This window comes from Podarcis gaigeae, assembly GCF_964106915.1.
Source record: "Podarcis gaigeae genome assembly, chromosome: 7".
NCBI classification, from domain to species: Eukaryota; Metazoa; Chordata; class Lepidosauria; order Squamata; family Lacertidae; genus Podarcis; species Podarcis gaigeae.
This window is the reverse complement of record NC_139683.1, coordinates 14,383,558-14,401,952: the sequence shown is the minus strand read 5'-3', so window position 1 is coordinate 14,401,952 and position 18,395 is coordinate 14,383,558. Positions and strand designations below refer to the sequence as shown.

General features: G+C 44.2%; 1 protein-coding gene across 1 annotated transcript in view; it reads right to left on the bottom strand.

Annotated features, from left to right (window-relative positions):
- Positions 1-2,661: 2,661 nt before the first annotated feature.
- Positions 2,662-18,395, bottom strand: part of FAM91A1 (family with sequence similarity 91 member A1) — a 37,339-nt gene continuing 21,605 nt past the window's right edge. Inside the window, exons 16-24 of the mRNA XM_083749093.1 lie at positions 15,476-15,624; positions 13,082-13,216; positions 11,803-11,916; positions 11,140-11,212; positions 10,330-10,479; positions 8,902-9,009; positions 8,665-8,788; positions 8,455-8,524; positions 2,662-7,145 (exon numbers count right to left, since the gene is read on the bottom strand). Coding sequence (XP_083605219.1) covers positions 6,930-7,145; positions 8,455-8,524; positions 8,665-8,788; positions 8,902-9,009; positions 10,330-10,479; positions 11,140-11,212; positions 11,803-11,916; positions 13,082-13,216; positions 15,476-15,624 — 1,139 coding nt within the window. The 3' untranslated portion in view covers positions 2,662-6,929. The remainder of the gene's footprint in view (positions 7,146-8,454; positions 8,525-8,664; positions 8,789-8,901; positions 9,010-10,329; positions 10,480-11,139; positions 11,213-11,802; positions 11,917-13,081; positions 13,217-15,475; positions 15,625-18,395) is intronic.

Sequence of the window (18,395 nt, the reverse complement as noted above, 5' to 3'; positions counted from 1 at the left end):
TTAAGGGTTTAAATGCAAATGGAATTGAAATCCTCCTAGATATTGCACACTTCAGCTGCTTACTCCCATTGGATGATGTCTTGGGTTGTTACGTATCAGAGTGAGCAGCTAAGTGACAAGAGATCAAACAGGGCATCCTTTGCTGTTCATACTGGTGGGATGGAGTCCAAGGGCCCTCTGCTCTCAGCTCAGAAGAAAGCAACGAACATGCACAAGAAACCAAGCAGATGTGGACTCTGGCCAGCTAGTTGCCTGCCCCTAGGATAGCGGAAACACACCTGTGCCATTTATTTCAATTAGTCCACTCTAAGCACGACTAAGGATGCCTCCAGCCTGTCAGCATTTTGTGTGACAGGTTCGAGGTCTGTTAAATTCTGAGGTGGCAAAAGCCATTCTCCTTCCCTCACCCCAAAAGTCAAAGGAATTCATTCCCTTTTTCTGGATTTATTTATTGTTTTGTACAGAAACAGAGACTTTCAATTCTGATGAAAAAAGCTACGTGTCAGAAGCTCTGATGCTGTGAAAAAGGATTAACTGATGTGGTGAGAACTTGCCAAAAATGGGGGGGAAACCCATGTGTTTTCCAGAAATGGCTGAAGCTCCAGCCAAGAAAATACTACAGCAGTAAACGTCTCTGATGTAAAGGCCAAGAGGCAGATTTACTGTGCTCTCAGGCCTAAATCACTAATCACCACTAATTCTGATGAGAGACTAACACATTTGTTTTGGAAATCCAGTTGGGGTTGCAGGCTTAGAAAGAAAGATGTGTTTCCCATGAAAAGCAAACTAAAACACTTGCACATTAGAGCTAGTAAAATGAAAGGAGTATCTAATTTGTTTAGACAAGAAATGGGAGACTCCGGCTATCTTTGTCATCAGATGCTCAGGCACACACACAAAAACAGGCAGCTAAAATTTCTTTCTGGATTGACTTGTGTGTTGGTGAATGGCTGTGGGCTCAGAACTGCAATACCTCAAGGGCCAACTCTCCTCGTATGAACCAACCCAGTTCCTGCAATCATAATCTGAGACCTTCTTCATGTGCCTCCTCCATGAGAAGTCTGGAGGGTGGCAAGCTGAGAACAGGCCTTTTCTGCAGTGGCTCCCTGCTTGTGGAATGCTCTCCCTAGGGAGTCTCGCCTGCTGCCTTCATTAGAAACATTTAGGCACCAGGCAAAAACATTCCTCTTCATCCAGGTTTGGGTTGATTTGACACCCAATACCCTTTTAAATGGGACATGGGTAGTGCTGCGGGTTAAACCACAGAGCCTAGGACTTGCCAATCAGAAGGTCAGCGGTTCGATTCCCCGCGGCGGGGTGAGCTCTCGTTGCTCAGTCCCTGCTCCTGCCAACCAAGCAGTTCGAAAGCATGTCAAAGTGGTACCACTCTGGCGGGAAGGTAAACGGTGTTTCCATGCACTGCTCTGGTTCGCCAGAAGTGGCTTAGTCATGCTGGCCACATGACCTGGAAGCTGTACACCGGCTTCTTCGGCCAGTAAAGCGAGATGAGCATCGCAACCCCAGAGTCAGCCACGACTGGACCTAATGGTCAGGGGTCCCTTTATCTTTACCTTTTACCCTTTTACATGTGTTGTGGTAGCAGGGATTTTTGGTTTGTTGTTGTTCTTAATTTTATTATGAATACTGTGGTTTTATGTTGTGAACTGCCCCGAGATCTACAGATGAAGGGCAATATACAAATTTAATAAATACAATACCACAAACCAGCCTGTGGACCTGAAAGCAGCCCAGAGGCAACTGCTGGCTTGCCCTCTGTATCATTCCAATAGTTAAGAGGACTCATTTAAGACCAGCTGAATGCCTCACAGCAGCCTTCTGTAAGACAAATGGGTTACAACAAATGCAAGAGATCCATGATCAGAATTCTTGAAGTTTTAATGTAATAGGTGTGTGGAAAGAGAGTTGAACTGGGGCAGCGCCAGTGAGAAACTGGAACGTTTCCATTGGGGCTCCTTCTCTGTTTACAACCCCTGCCCCAACTCTTATTTGAACAGCTAGAGAAAGAGTGACAAATGCCTTTATAGTGTTTTTGCCCTGCTTTGGAGATTGGCAAGAGAAGCCATTTAATTAAGAGTGGCTTAGGGCAAAGGGTTAGCCCTCCTCTTGAGATTGAGAAGCTGAAACCAACAGATTCATCTTTCTTCCAGCCTTAAGTTGGTCACATTCTTGCATCATTTTTGCAAATGTTTTGAGAAAAGGTTCTCACAAAAACGAACACCGACATTTTTGTGTTCATTTCTCCTAATACACCATTTTTATAATATGCCATTTCCCTCCTAACATGCACATTCCTGAAAACAAGTTTTCCTAATATAACACAGTTTTGTTTGCTATTTTCAGCAATGTTTGCTACCTGGCGTCTTAATTGCGCCAAAAGTTATTCTACCACCCTTTTATAGTGTGATGTTATAACACTTTTCCTTTTCTTGTAATTTTACATTCTTGTGAGTCACTCTGGGGACCTTTGGAAGGGCACCGTATAGAATCAACTGCATACAGAACTGGCAAATCACACTGCGCCACTCCAAGGAATGGAGTCAGCTCACCCATTCAAGTTTCTGCAACCAGGTTAACATAACTGCACACATGAACTCACTCCCTCGATTTGTAGGATCAAGTAAGCCGTTCTGGAAAAGGTCCTGACCAGCAACACAGTTTTATTTGTAAACATTTATGTTACATATTCCAATAATTTAATCAAATACCAGGTTTTTGTACAGTTCACTGTATACTATCAACTACGTCGGACTGGGAACAAAGTAACCGGGTTGCTTTTAGGGCTGCCGGACTCCCACGCTTTTAAAACCTTCGAAATAGTATCAGAAACACTGGAGGAAAAGAAGTTCAATGAATTATAAGTGCACTGTGGAAATAAAGAATTCAAACTGCTGGGAAGTTGGGAGGGGACGGAATGGAAAAGATTAACATATATACATAGAAAAAAAAAAGGGACAATCCCAGTGAAACTGCCTTGAAAAAACCTCCCAAGGCAAGTCCAGTTAAAAATACTATTTATGGATGTCTCATTTATTCCCAGATTCAAGCAGCAAAATACATCTTAGTCATGAAGCACACATAGATGAATAATGAAATGTTAAGGCCTAAAACATCGCAAACTTGATTTTTGACAAGGAAAAAGCTGGTGGGGGGAAAAAAATAAAGGATTAGGCTCGACGGATTAAAAAATATTTTTTTTGGTTGCATAAAGTTGTCGTCTTTGTTCACAGTACTTATAAGTAATTCAGATATGTCCTTACCGCCCCACCCCGCTCAAACCACCCATGGCACATAGCCATTACGGACACTTTTTAACAACTACCCGCATACCCAATTTAAGATTCACCTTTTGGAACTCTTATGCAGGCTGTGATGGCATCAGTAGCAAAGGCATTGCCACCGAGTTTTCTATCTTGGGCTTAAAGCCGTCTAGCCAGGCCAGCATCCAAGATGGCGGCACTCACGACACTAGCTTTAAGTGAGGTTTGAAGATTATAGTTGCACAGAAAAGAGGAGAGGGGTCAAATGATGCCTTGGTGCTGGAGAACAAAATAGGGACGTTTATTCAAGTTGACCCTTAGGGGGATTTCAGCTCCTCTCTTATAACAGTAGAGATAAAGCTCCAGAATGCTTGGGATTTCCAGATGAGCCTTGACCCAGCATGCCATTCCACATTATAGTTTACACAAAGCAGAACACTATCAGCATTACAAAGCTATGCTACGGCATCGTTTTCATTAGGGCCTCCCTGCTCCACTAATTAGAACTTTCATTCCAAGATTAAACACTATGTGATGTGGGGGGTCCCTGGATCTCCTAGCGCTTTGCTCTTTTTAAAACTAGCTGCGGGGTTGGAAGTGTCCAAATTTTCATCACAACAGTGGCAGTGATGGTAGAGGTGTTTAATCTTCACACGCTCCAAACTACTGCTCTAAAAATGGCCCTGAAGCTACTTTTTTTTTTTTTTGCTTGCTGGGGGGCAACTGAGACTTGGAAAATGGCATAGGTGACTTAACCACCCAACTACTGCTCTCTCACCATATTTGGAGGCCCCAGTGGCTGCTTTAAAGTAAAAGCAAAAAAGAGAAGAAAAAGATGTTAGCAGATACAACCAATGGATCTCTTGCATCATGTGCAGGTTTAACAGCTGGGCAGGTGGTGCGCAAAACAGTTCCTCTTAGGATAGTTCCCAGGGGTGGGAGAGCAACTTATTTCTGTCCTCCTTGCATTTCCATGGGGGGTTTGGAATGTTCTAGTTGCAATACACATTTCTTTGAAACAGATCAGCTTTGAAGATTGCCAACTGATTTACTGATTTCTGCTCTTGTGGCTTCCAATGGTAGCTTGATATGCTAGCATTAGCAGGCAAAGAGATGCTTCTGCTGCGGAAGTCTCTAGCCTGCTGATTCTGCATAACAAGCGGCTATCAGATGCAAGGCAGGAGGAAGTCAGGCTTGTGTCGTTCTGTTTTGATTGGTCATTTGACAGCCCTAGAGATCATCCATCCCAAACCCACCTTTCCTTTTGTTAGAAGGCGAGAAAAACAGCCACTGCTCTATTTCCAGTATGATGGCTGAGCTGAAACTTTTTTTAAAAAAAAATAGTAAGTCAATGAGGTACTCATGTGTATGCTGAATTACTTCATCAAGCGAAGGTCTGCGTTGCATGCAGCCTCAGAGTCCCATTCCCCCCCCCCCATTGTTGCAGGTGCAGGAAAGGCAGAAAAAAAGTGAGAGATGGCTAAAAACCTTACTGTCTGTGCAAATTCTTATTCATTCCCGCTTTTTAAATGAAAGGGAAACCTTCACTTCCAGAAATATTGTGTAAAATAATAATAAGGGGAAATGACTGGGGGTGGGGGAGAGATTCAATTTCCAACCATAAGAATGCAAGGTAATTTTTCTACACACACCCCCCCCCCGTTTCAAAATAAGCCCAATAAATCCTTTGCCATTGCTCCGTATTTTTTTTAAGAAAAGGAAAAGAAGAAGAGAGGAGCCTGCTAAATACTGCAATCTGTTTATGAATGTGACTTAGTTGCTTTCTGGGTTCTTGGTCCCCAAAACATCCCTGCTGATGTGCATTAAAAAACAACAGTCCCAGAACTGCTATTCCAATAAAGCAAATAACTAACCGCCTTTCCCCCCAAAGCCCTGATATCAAACATTTTGGACCACAATGATTTTTATACCAAAGGTTCTTATTCTTAACTTTTCACAGCTGCTTTTCCCCCCCTTTCAACATTTTGCAGCTGTTGAGAAGACCCTGAAACTAGAAGAACCACAGGACAGTTTTTGTATAAACTACGCAAATCTAACTGTTACACAACACTGCATACATTTCTCTTGCCTTCCTAGGAAGGGAACCTTGATAAAATCTAGAAAGGTTTGAAATGAAACCGCCAATTAACATTATTTTCATGATGAAACACCAGCTATCCCCCAGGTATGGCCACAATCCACTGAAAAGCTTTCCTGCAGAAGCCCAACTGAGCAAGTGAGAGTTGCAAAACAGCATTTCCTGTGCTGAGCCTGTTATGGGGCGTAGGAAATTTCCCAGTATATTGTGCCCAATTTCTTCCAGTGAGAGACCAGGCTTGCTTACAGTTACAGCTCTGTTAGTTTTTGTCTATTCCTATGTGGAAGAGGAGAGGCTCAATGTGAGCCTGGCCTGATTCTGGGCATTTAATTCCTTTCTCCACATCAATCATCAGAGGGAAGAGCCCACTGGTTATAAGAAACGCAGCTTCCGCAGCATGGATCAGATGCTACGCAGTGCAAATATTTCGTGGATTTCAGCCAGTGTTCTCTATAGCAGACCAACCATTCTGTGTCGCTGCCTGCTTAGAACCTATTCACATAAACACATTCCCCTGTAAGGCGTGCTCGAAACTTAATGGGAAGTCACCGCCATGTGCAGATTCGGTCTTGGGGCAGAAGTGGCAAGTCAAGACACCGAGTTCCAGACATGGCAGTGGATTCACACATCTGGCTTGTTATGGGATGAAAGCCATCACAGGTCGAGATTCTCTCAATTAGCTTTGGGCGAAAGGAGACAAGAGCAAAAGGCTCTCAATTCCTGCCTTCACCCTTCCAGTTTACTGTGCCAACAAAGGAAGCTGGAGAAAATAAAGTGTATTATCAACAAGTACTTCTACGTACAGACAGCACCACATTTAACATTGGTGTAATCCCATCAAACTGCAAGGTTCCACCAAGGACAAAAAAAAAAATTAGTTCCATCTCTCTAAGTTTTCCTATGATGCTTCTGTAGGTGCCTTTAAGCTTCAGATTAAAATCATTTACAAAGCAGCAGCAGCAGACTGATGTGACTACCTCCAAACTATCCTTTTTAATCAGGTAGTTAATAGCTAATTATTAAGTACGTCAGCGGTAGAACCCTGCCGTCCCCCCTCTCTCCCATCAGTCACTGATACTTTTGTTAAACTATTTTAATACAACTTGTGCCTTTCTAATGCCAAAAGCTATTAACTGTTGTGTGTTAATACGATTAAAAAAAAAAGAAGCAAGTTTAAGGTCTGCACCACAAACGTATAAAATTACTATTATCTACTGTGACAGTATAGAAATTCAAACATCAGAAAGCCTACGAAGGGCGCTTTCAGTTATAAAAGAAAGATCGATTGTCTTGAGATAAAAAGAGAGGCAGGCTGACAACTAAGAAGCTTTTTGTTGCAGCATGACATGCAGTAATGAACAGGTAGGCGAGAGAGGATGCATCTCCCCCAGGTTAAAAGTGCAGCACTACACACTTTAATAACACTATTGTTGCAGAGGTCATGCTGTGGGTAGCAGTACACTTCCGGAGAGGTTGGCACTGTAAGTCGAATGCAGTTGGTTACCCGGAAGGAAAAGGCAAAATGTGAACCACGCCAGGGCGAACCCCTCAAGCTATTTCAGGTGTTCGGGTGGCACAGTCGCAATAAGGACAGAGGAAGGAGACCGCCCGTTCCACTCTGACAATGTACCGTCCTTGAACATCAGGTTCTTGGCTGGAAGGGGAACGCCTGCGTCGGCAGAGGATGGGTGGGAAAGTATACTTGCAGCAGAAGAGGAGGAAGAGGAGAAGCTGGCTTCTGAAAGTAATTCCATAGTTGAAATGCTTTCCTGAGGAGGGAAAGAGGGAAACGTGCTTCAGTAGGATTACCAGTTGGTATTCATTTTTGCCAAACAAGTGACTCACAGTCCCAAATTCTCGACTGGCTACTGCATATTATTATTCCTAATATTCCCTGCCCATGTGATTGGGTTGCCCTAGCACAGGGGTCAGCAAACTTTTTCAGCAGGGGGCCGGTCCACTGTCCCTCAGACCTTGTGGGGGGCTATCTATCTATCTATCTATCTATCTATCTATCTATCTATCTATCTATCTATCTATCTATCTATATTGGGGAGAAATGAACGAATTCCTATGCCCCACAAATAACCCAAAGATGCAGTTTAAATAAAAGGACACATTCTACTCATGTAAAAATACCAGGCAGGCCCCACAAATAAGCCAGAGATGCATTTTAAATAAAAGGACACATTCTACTCATGTAAAAACACGCTGATTCCCGGACCATCCGTGGGTCGGATTTAGAAGGTGATTGGGCCGGATCCGGCCCGCAGGCCTTAGTTTGCTTACCCGTGCCCTAGCCACTCTGGGCAGCTTACAACATATATAAAAACATAATAAAACATTAAACATTTCCCTATACATTAAACATTTCCCTATACAGGCCTTCAGATGTCCTTGACAAAAGGAGGTGCCAGTGCCAGGGGGCCTTTAGCAATTTTGACTCTTGATGCGCAGAGGCAGGGGTCTTGCTAGTATTCACAAATGTAGTGAGCCTTGGTTGGCTTCTCTTTTATTAACCCAACAGCTTCCTCTTTAATGGCCAAAGGACCCAGGATCCTTTCCTTTTTCCTTTCTTCGTTCTCTTATCCTCTTGCCAAATTTATAGGAGGTAGTGGAGCTGTGACACTTGGCACATGCCCAGAGGCTTTTAGTGTCAGGAAGGGCTTCTTAAAGCCTAGGATCCTGCAACTACTATGTCACCACTGCTATGCCAAGTAGAGATTAAGGCCCTTTAGAAAGACAGTCAGAGGTAGCAGAGGAGGCACTACATGGATGCAAGTCTGTCACAAAAGGGGTTTGATAACACCAGTGGTCCTGGTGGCCTTCAGGTTGAGAAAACGTGCATCTAAGTACAAAGTCATGGAACAAACCCACAACATTGTCCAGGGAGGTATGGAGAATAAAGCTACAGAACCAGACAGATGCTTTTCCTCATCTCATTCAGCAAGCAATCTTTAGCATTACATCAGTTAAAAAGAACATAGAGAAATCCAAGTCTGCAATGTGTTTTATGTCAAAAAGGAACTTCTATGTAAATATTAATGCATATGCAATTTTTAAACAATATATATTTACCTGGAATGAATGAACAAAGCTAAGGACCTGTAGAGAAAGTTTTCTACTGGAATGTAACAGTTTTTGAAGGCTGTTGAAAGATTAGAAAACATATATAACGTCAAACAAGTAGTCCATGGGATCCGTGTGCATGCTAAACACTAACTGCTTCATTTCTACCTCTGCTGAAAGATCTGCAGGCAAACAGTTTCGGGCCCAGCAAGTCCTCACCTCTCTCTGCTACACAGTCCGTGGCTTGCAATTTTCCGGCAGACCTTCCGGTTTAACTCGGAGCTGAAGAGTGGAATTCCAAAGCACAATTCCAGGGGGACCCACTCCTGCTCTGTTGTGGGAACTGAACAGATACAGAGATGAGGCAATGTGGAATTTGGAATGCAGCTCATTCGCCCCAGCCAGCACTGTCTTCCCAGTACCAAATTAAACCCTTTATTTTTACCAAAGGATTACCTTCGGGACTTTGCTTAGCTGCCAAATCCATGGGTGGCTCTTCAATGACCATTTCAAATGATTCCGTGCTCCCATTTACATCTGAGCCAAGTGCCAGCTCTGGCTCGCCTTTGAGCAAAAGAAACAAGCCACTTAAGCTATATTCGTGAGCAACAGCTGTTATGATCCAGCAGCTCTGGATAGAACACAGCGCTGCACATGCTCACACATCAGGAATTCACCTTCCCTCCTCCCACCTGTGCCTTCAAGATCTGCTCTGAAGGGTCCCTCAAGTCTGCTTTGCTTGCACACAGACAGCATTGCTCTGGTTATGCTTTGTGCATTCACATCCCCAATGGCTTCTCTATTGCGAACATTCTTGGCGTATCTGGTATCTGGCCATGCGCAGGATGCCTCCTTTTAGCAGAACCCATGAAGGTGTGGGGTTCACAATATGATGATGGATTGGGAGAAATTGTGGGGAAATGGAATTAAATTTACAGCATGTAATGTATTAAAGAGAAAATCTGATGAAAATGATGTACAGATGGTACTTAACACCAGTGAAGTTAGCAAAAATGTATCATACTCATTATAATAAATGCTGGAAATGTAAGGAAAAAGAAGGAACCTTTTACCACATGTGGTGGACGTGCCCCTAGGTAAAAGACTTCTGGGAAAGGCTTTATAATGAACTGAAAAAAGTGTTGAAAAACACATTTATTAAGAAACCAGAAGCCTTTTTTCTTGGTATAGTGGGGGGTGAAATCCCCCAAAAGGATGTTACTTTTTTTCTGTATGCCACACACAACAGCTGCGAGAATATTACTAGCGAAGAATTGGAAGAAACAAAATCTACCAACTATCGAAGAATGGCAGATGAAGATGATGGACTATATGGAACTTGCCAAACTGACTGGGAGACTCCGAGACCAGAGAGAAGAGACGGTGGAAGAAGATTGGAAGGAGTTTAAAGAATATTTGAAAAAAGATGTTAATATTTAAATCTTAGAATAGCTTTGGAAGTGGATATAGGCTATAGGGTTAGAAGTAGAAGATAGTGTATTTTAAAATAGTATTATTTGTAAGTGATAACATGTGAAGATTTTAATGGTAAAAGTAAGCTTGATAAAAAATGGTTTAAAATTATGATATATGTAAACTGCTAAAGATGAGGTAAAATGAAAATCAGATAGGGAGGACTTGTGTTGTTTGTTTTTCTGCTTGTGATGTTTAGTTATGTTATAAAATGAATAAAAATTTTTGGGAAAAAAGGAAGAAGGTGTGGGATTCAGGAATCCACCCCCTTAGCTACAAGCTTCCTAGCAGATGCTCAGTATGGCTTGCTTCCATTCCACCACCTTTCATTCGCTGCACACAAGGAACTCGGCACAGATCCAAATGCAAGAAGCCTCCACATCTGACAACCAAGGTTTACTGCTGACCAACCTTTTCCATCAGAAGCATCACTCAGCTTTCTGGGCACATGGTGGCTGAAAGGGTTCAACATGGTTACGTAGCCGCAGAAGTGCTGCAAATCCATCTTTTCCCTTAATATCCTCAACGCTTTGTGAACGCCCATGTTGAGACGAGAAAAATCTAAACACAAACATGTGGGGGGGAAACACCTGTCACGTCAAATGGCAATTTTACTAAGCAAAAAGAAAAGAAAAGAAGAAAAAAGGTTGCACCACCACAGCCACCAGTTTTAAAAAGATTAGAGATTGCAGTGGCAAAGTCCCCCCTCCCTTTGCTTCCCCACAAAGAAAGACAATGCAGAACAGTGAAAGGGAGTGGGAGTGGGGAAGCAAGTTTTTGGAATCATTGTTAATTGACAGCAGTGATCAGTGGCTTTTATGTCTGCATCATGTTTTATTGGGGGGGGGGGTGCTGGGAAAGTGTATTATCAGTTACATTATTCCTAACCAAAATATCATTCAAAAGGTAGTGATTAAATTCTCACAGCAACATACAAGTCTGATATCCACTAAGCCAAAAGCAAAGAGGGGTACTATAGCTTAGTGGCAGAGAAACATGCTTTGCGCGCATGTGTTTCGCAGGTTTAATCCCCAGCGTCTCCAGCCAGCAGGCAATGGGAAATGCCTGAAATCCTGGACAGAAACTTGCTAATTTCCCCCTTTCCTTGTTACCCTTGAGTATCACCTTGTTACTGTGAGCAGCAAGGTGCGGTTTTGAGGATTCAATCACGCACAAATTGTGTCTGAGCGGAGAATGCCAGTACAAGAAAACATGAGTTACCTCCTTGCAGTTCTGTTTCATCAAATGGAAATGGCATATGGACAGTTTCCCCCATACCACGCATACCATGTCCCTAAACACCAAAGTGAGAGTTAAGGAACAAAATCCATGTCAACGTGATAATCTCCAGCTTTTCAAAGGCGCCTAGCCCTCATTGATCACGGGAAATTACTGCCAGAGAACCAAGAACCTAAGGTGCCATGATTCTCTATTAATACTAAATTCTGCAGAATTCACAGAATGGAAACTCTCTGTTGTTGCTTGATAAGAGTTCAGTTAGTAAGATCAAGGTTCCTTTAATAGTAAGGCCAAAATCCCAGTATGGTTTCAAGCTAGGATGCTTTTTCTTGAGAGATGCGATCTGGGAGTCAGGGGAAGGGGAGAAGTTGGTGATGGAATCTGGGAGGTTACCAGGCTGGCTAAGTCTGGTCTAAAAAAACCATCTGAGCCACACGCCATCACAATATTCTCATATTCCAAGAGCTAATTACAAGCACCTCAAATAAGGAGCTGCATTAAATGAACCATCTTCCAGCCACCATTGGACATCTGTATATTATGCAAACTAGCTTTAATTCTCACTCCTTTTCTGCCACATCCTCCACAACTCTCTGGTCCAGCAGAAATATCAGAAGTTTCATATTAATACAAGTTGTTCCTTACCTGAATCAGAACAGCAGAATGGGTTAAAGCATCATTCAGCATGGTGAGCACATTGGAAGTTGGGACGACTCCTGGGTCATGCCCCCAAGATGTTATTAGTAAGCGGTCATAGCCCTAGGGAGCAGAAGTGAAGACACAGCGGTCAGATTAAGACTGAAAGGTCTATAGAGTTGCAGCAAGAGCAAAGTCCTCCACTGTCTGCATTCATCTGGCTTTGCTTTTCAAGCTCTCTTTTCAGCCTTGAATTCAGTTGAATTGTTTCAAATATCTGAAAAGTAATGCAATCATCCTATTTGTATTGATTTATTGGCACACATGCTTTTCAATTAATTTAGAGACAATTTGTTATCTACATGTCTGCATTACCTATCAACACCAGAACCTGTGGCCCCCTAGATGCTGTTGGGAGTCTTATGCTCTGCTGGCTGAGCCATCTCAGCTCCCTAGAGCAAGCATAGGCAAACTCGGCCCTCCAGATGTTTTGGAACTACAACTCCCACCATCCCTGACCACTGGTCCTGTTAGCTAGGGATGATGGGAGTTGTAGTCCCAAAACATCTGGAGGGCTGAGTTTGCCTATGCCTGCTCTAGAGCTATTTATACAAAACACTGATCTGAACCCAAAGTTGAACATGACCAAAGGCCTCTACCCCAGAATTAAGGTTGCCCACATTTCCAGTGCAACAGCTTACCTTGCTGAAACCAGCAATATCTAAAGCAACACGCTGGCCAGAAACAATTACAATGTGAAAAACTTTATAGGAATAATTCAAAACATCAAAACTAACAAACTGAAGTCTCTGAAAGTCCTTGAATGAATCATGGTGCCATACTTTACCCGGCGGAGAACAAGCTGTGAAGCTTTGTATAATCAGCAAATGTCCAATTCCGATGTCCAACTCTGAACTCTGCTGAAGAGTGTTTCCGGATAACAACTACTGTTTTGTTGAATTCTTCATCAGCTAATTAGTTCAACACCCGTAAGTAGAAAGATATGTAATTTCTTCATTAACCAATCTTTTTTCAAATAGATATAATGTACATGAGAATGAAAAATACTCTGGAACACTGCTCATGCGATTATTCACATTGTAATTGTTTCTGGCCATCGTGTTACTTTTGATATTACTGACTCATATTCTGCAACACAGGGGTTTGTTTGTTTACCTTGCTGAAACCAGCAGCTTCAGGTGATACATGCAAAGGCCAAAGGAGCAACAACTCCAGAATCAATACTATTACAGAAGACTCTCATTCCCTCCAAATATGTAATGCCTACCTGAAATATATCTGGAAGTTTTCGGAGTCTCGTTCCTTTAGATAACAACAGAGATGGAGGCCCTTGTCCAGTAATATGATAAATGTAGAGCTTGAACCATACGGAGCTGACTTCTGGAATAGCCGGTCCAATATGCTAGGGAAAGATGGAAAAGGCACTCACTGAAGCAAGAATAAGACGAACGTTGCTGTTATAACCTTGATATGCAGTAACAGGGCTTCTTCTAACAGCAACTGCAGCTTCACACCTGACTAATATTAAGAAACAAAAAAGCATTTGGGAAGACATGTTGGTAACTCCTCACTGGTGGGGTTTCCCTGCCAGCAGAAACCAGCAGCGGTGGGCAGAACTGGACTGAGACCTCTGCTGCATCCAAATCACTTGCAGCATGGCAGAGCCGCGGTTTGGGTGTAAAGTTCGCAGCATCTTTTCTTTTTCAGAAAAGCCTTTTAAGCACTGCCTACAGACTCATTGTCCAGGTGGCGCTGTGGGTTAAACCACAGAGCCTAGGACTTGCCGATCAGAAGGTCGGCGGTTCGAATCCCCGTGACAGGGTGAGCTCCCGTTGTTTGGTCCCTGCTCCTGCCCACGTAGCAGTTAGAAAGCACGTCAAAGTGCAAGTAGATAAATAGGTACCGCTCCGGCAGGAAGATAAACAGCATTTCCGTGTGCTGCTCTGGTTTGCCAGAAGCGGCTTAGTCATGCTGGCCACAGGACCCGGAAGCTGTACGCCGGCTCCCTCGGCCAATAAAGCGAGATGAGCGCCGCAACCCCAGAGTCGGTCATGACTGGACCTAATGGTCAGGGGTCCCTTTACATTTACCGACTCATTATGACTTTATGGTTTTTCATACCAGCTTGAACTATGTCAGCTTCCTGTCGGTGGCTTTTTGGCTTGAAACTAATCCGTGAAGGAAAGAAAGCAGTGTAATATGCTTTTTAAGAATAAAGATTTCAGCGTTTTCAGAAAAATTCTTGTGGGCAGGCTTGGGGACCTTTTTGAAAGACGGGGACAGAAACAACCATAGGCTTCGATCCTGCCTAAGATTCCACTGGTGGGAGTGTCCCAGGAGTGGGAGAGTTCCATCAGCAAGACACCCCCATCAGCGGAAAGGGAGGGGGGCATTTTTCTCTGACTGGGCCATAGAACGCATGCTTTACATGTAAAATATTCCATCCCTGGTGCCTCTAGGTAGGGCTGGGGGTGTCTGAAACTCTGAAGAGCTGCTGTGAGTCAGTGTAGACCAGGCATGGGCAAACTCGGCCCATCAGATGTTTTGGGACTACTATTCCCATCATCCCTGACCACTGGTCCTGTTATCTAGGGATTATGGGAGTTGTAGTCCCAGAACATCTGGAGGGCCGAGTTTGCCTATGTCTGGTGTAGACATTACTGAACTAGATGGTAAAGGTAAAGGGACCCCTGACCGTTAGGTCCAGTTGTGGCCGACCCTGGGGTTGCGGTGCTCATCTCGCTTTATTGGTCGAGGGAGCCGGTGTACAGTGGTACCACGGGTTAAGTACTTAATTCATTCCGGAGGTCCGTTCTTAACCTGAAACTGTTCTTAACCTGAAGCACCACTTTAGCTAATGGGGCCTCCTGCTGCCGCCATAGCACGATTTCTGTTCTCATCCTGAAGCAAAGTTCTTAGCCCGAGGTACTATTTCCGGGTTAGCAGAGTCTGTAACCTGAAGCGTATGTAACCTGAGGTACCACTGTACAGCTTCCGGGTCATGTGGCCAGCATGACTAAGCTGCTTATGGCGAACCAGAGCAGCACACGGAAACGCCGTTTACCTTCCTGCCAGAGTGGTACCTATTTATCTACTTGCACTTTGACGTGCTTTTGAACTGCTAGGTTGGCAGGAGCCGGGACCAAGCAACGGGAGCTCACCCCGTCACGGGGATTCGAACTGCCGACCTTCTGATCGGCAAGTCCTAGAGCTAGATGGACCAGTGGTCTGAATGGGTAGAAGGAAACTTCTGATGTTCCCTTCCTTTGCACCACCTTTGCCCCTCAAAGATCTGCCATGCAGGGCTGAAGGACTCTCTGAAGCAGCAATGTATGTTAGTGCATGGTGGTGCAAGGAGAAGGGGAGTCAGGCAAAAATAAAATAAATGCTGTTCCAGCCCTGTGCTCTGGGAAGTGGGGGGAGAGACTCTGCCAGACAACAGACCCCTCTGCAAACAGAAGGGCCTGTCTTCCAGCTGTGGAGAACTAGTTGGATAAAGCCATGCAAAAACAATAAAGTCAACTGCTGGGAAGAAAAGCAGAAACACAGATGAAGAGTGCATGCACACTGCTGACCAAAAGCCTTCTGTAAATACTAAAAGCAAAGTGTCACACAGGAAGGAACCCTCCCATTTCATTTCTGGGGAGATTTCCTCTCTTACCTGGGGTGTGCAGCTGCTGATGGGTCGGATTTCGTTGGTGAGAGGCGCCATGGAGACCAGCAGCGTGTAGTTTTTGTTCAAAACTCTGCTGCAGGTAGCAGGGTCCAAGCCAAGCAAGCTTTCGCAGCGCAGCAAATCCAGAGGGAAACCTACATCAACGATGTCAAAGACACTTGGAATACAGATAGAGAACGAACATGTACAACTGAAAGGGGTATAGGAAGGGGGGGAGGAAAAATACAAATTTAGACGGGTCTCTTCTCTCTTCCTGGATAAAATCTCAACACAACGACCTAAAGATGCTATCAGCTAGGGAGGGGTAGGTAAGCATGGTGCCCTCCAGATGTTGTCAGACTACAACTCCTATCACTCCTAGCCAGCATGGTCAGGAATGATGGAAACTGGAGTCCATAAGCATACAGAAGGCACTGTTCATGCCACCTACCCCATGGTAAATCAGCTTTGACGCATACCACCAGCCACAAGGAAAGTTACATGTCAAAAGGAAATAACCGTTGAACCAAAGACTTATTTCATGCAAGTGGGATTTTTTATTTATTTACTTTGCCCTCCTTTGAATAGCAGGATCTCTTTCCACAACTGCTTTTGAACTGCCCCTCTGTTCTGAAGGGGTTCTGACTACGGGGGACCAAGGAGACTGCTGTTCAATAAATATAAATACAGACTCTCCATGGGTATGTGATTCTCTATATCTGAATTTCTTGAACCGCTGTTCACTCACTGGGCAGTTCTTTGGATTCCAACCATGGATACTTTTTCAGAAGAATGATCAAGGGGCTGGAGCAGCTCCTCTATGCGGAAAGGTTATAACGCTTGGGGATTTTGTTTTGGTTTTTTAAAAGAAAAAAGGGAAAATTATAGAGGCGCATAAAATTATTCACTGTGTGGAGAAACTGGGAGAAAACTCTCTCTCTCTCTCTCTCTCTCACACACACACACGCACAGTTAGAACCTGGGGTCATAGAATCACAGTAGAGTTCTGAGGATTGTCTAGCTAGTCCAACTCCCTGCAATGTTGGAAAATGCAGCTGTCCCATACAGGGATTGAACCTGCAACCTTGGTGTTATCAGCACCACACTCAGTGAAGCTGAACATAGAAGAAAAAGAAGAAGAGTTTGGATTTGATATCCCACCTTATCACTACCCAAAGGAGTCTCAAAGCGACTAACTTTCTCCTTTCCCTTCCTCCCCCACAACAAACACTCTGTGAGATGAGTGGGGCTGAGAGACTTCAAAGAAGTGTGACTGGCCCAAGGTCACCCAGCAGCTGCATGTGGAGGAGCGGGGAAGCGAACCCAGCTCACCAGATTACGAGTCCACCGTTCTGAACCACTACACCACACTGGCTCTATAGGGAGATTAAAGGCAGGCAAATGCATCTATACTTCTTCACCCAGTGCGCTGTTAAACCGAGGAATTTGCTGCCACAAGAGGCAGGGATGGCCACCAGCTTGGGCAGATTTAAAACAGAATTAGCCAAATTTGGAACCAGGAAATCAGGCCATTGGAGCAGCATTGTCTACAATGTTGTGCACCTTCTGCATGCAAAGAAGATAGTCTACTGCTTAGCAATGGCTGTTCTCCAAACTCAAGAGGTTTTAGGCTTTCAGTGGCTACTAGCCACAATCGCTATGTTCCGCCTCCACTATGGGAGGCAGAGTGCCTCTGAATACCAGCAGCTGAGAAAGGGCACTGTTTCGCTCCTGGCCTGGCTTTGGGCTTCCCATAGGCATCTGGCTGGCTGCAGAGAGAACAGGATGCTGGACTAAATTGGCCTTTGGTCTGTTCCAGCTCCCATATATTCGGTGAAGGAAATTTTATTCTATACTATTATTTTCTCCAGCCCAAACTAGCATATACATGCTGGTCACAAGAAATCCCATTTTGAATAGGACATACGGATTTACGGCACTACATTCCTTAAAAAGGTAAAGGGACCCCTGACCATTAGGTCCAGTCATGGCCGACTCTGGGGTTGCGGCGCTCATCTCGCTTTACTGGCCGAGGGAGCCGGCGTACAGCTTCCGGGTCATCTGGCCAGCACGACTAAGCTGCTTCTGGCAAACCAGAGCAGCGCACAGAAATGCCATTTACCTTCCCGCAGGAGCGGTACCTATTTATCTACTTGCACTTTGACGTGCTTTCAAACGGCTAGGTTGGCAGGAGCAGGGACTGAGCAACGGGAGCTCATTCCGTTGCGGGGATTTGAACCGCCAACCTTCTGATCGGCAAGCCCAAGAGGCTCTGTGGTTTAACCCACAGCGCCACCTGCGTCCCTACTACATTCCTTAGCCTTTGCCAATTTTAATCCGTAGTACCCAATTCAAGAACACTATTTAACATGACTTAGGAAATTTAAAGCGTACTCAAGTCTAAAAAGATGAATGGCTTTTAAGCTTCTCCAGGGGGCATAAACCAACTGTGCAAGGTCAACGTCAAAAGTAAACCAACTGCATAAGCAGCTGGAAGCTACATAAATAGTATCTGCCCCCCCACCCCGAGCTGCAGATATTGTGACAAGTGAAGGCTTATTTAAGCAATTCATTATCTAAAGAGTATTAGTTCATGTCCTGTTCCCCCAACCCTCTCAAATGATCAAAAGACACTTTATCCACTGATTAGAGTGAATTGGTAGTGAAGAGTCCTCCACAATAACTGGGGTTCATGCTCTGTATCTTTTTGAGAGGAAAGCAATGACAAACCTAGACAGCATCTTAAAAAGCAGAGACATCACTTTGCCAACAAAGGTCCATATAGTTAAAGCTATGTTTTTCCCAGTCGTGATGCATGGAAGTGAGAACTGAACCATAAAGAAGGCTGATTGCCGAAGAATTGATGCTTTTGAATTATGGTGTTGGAGAAGATTCTTGAGAGTCCCATGGACTGCAAGAAGATCAA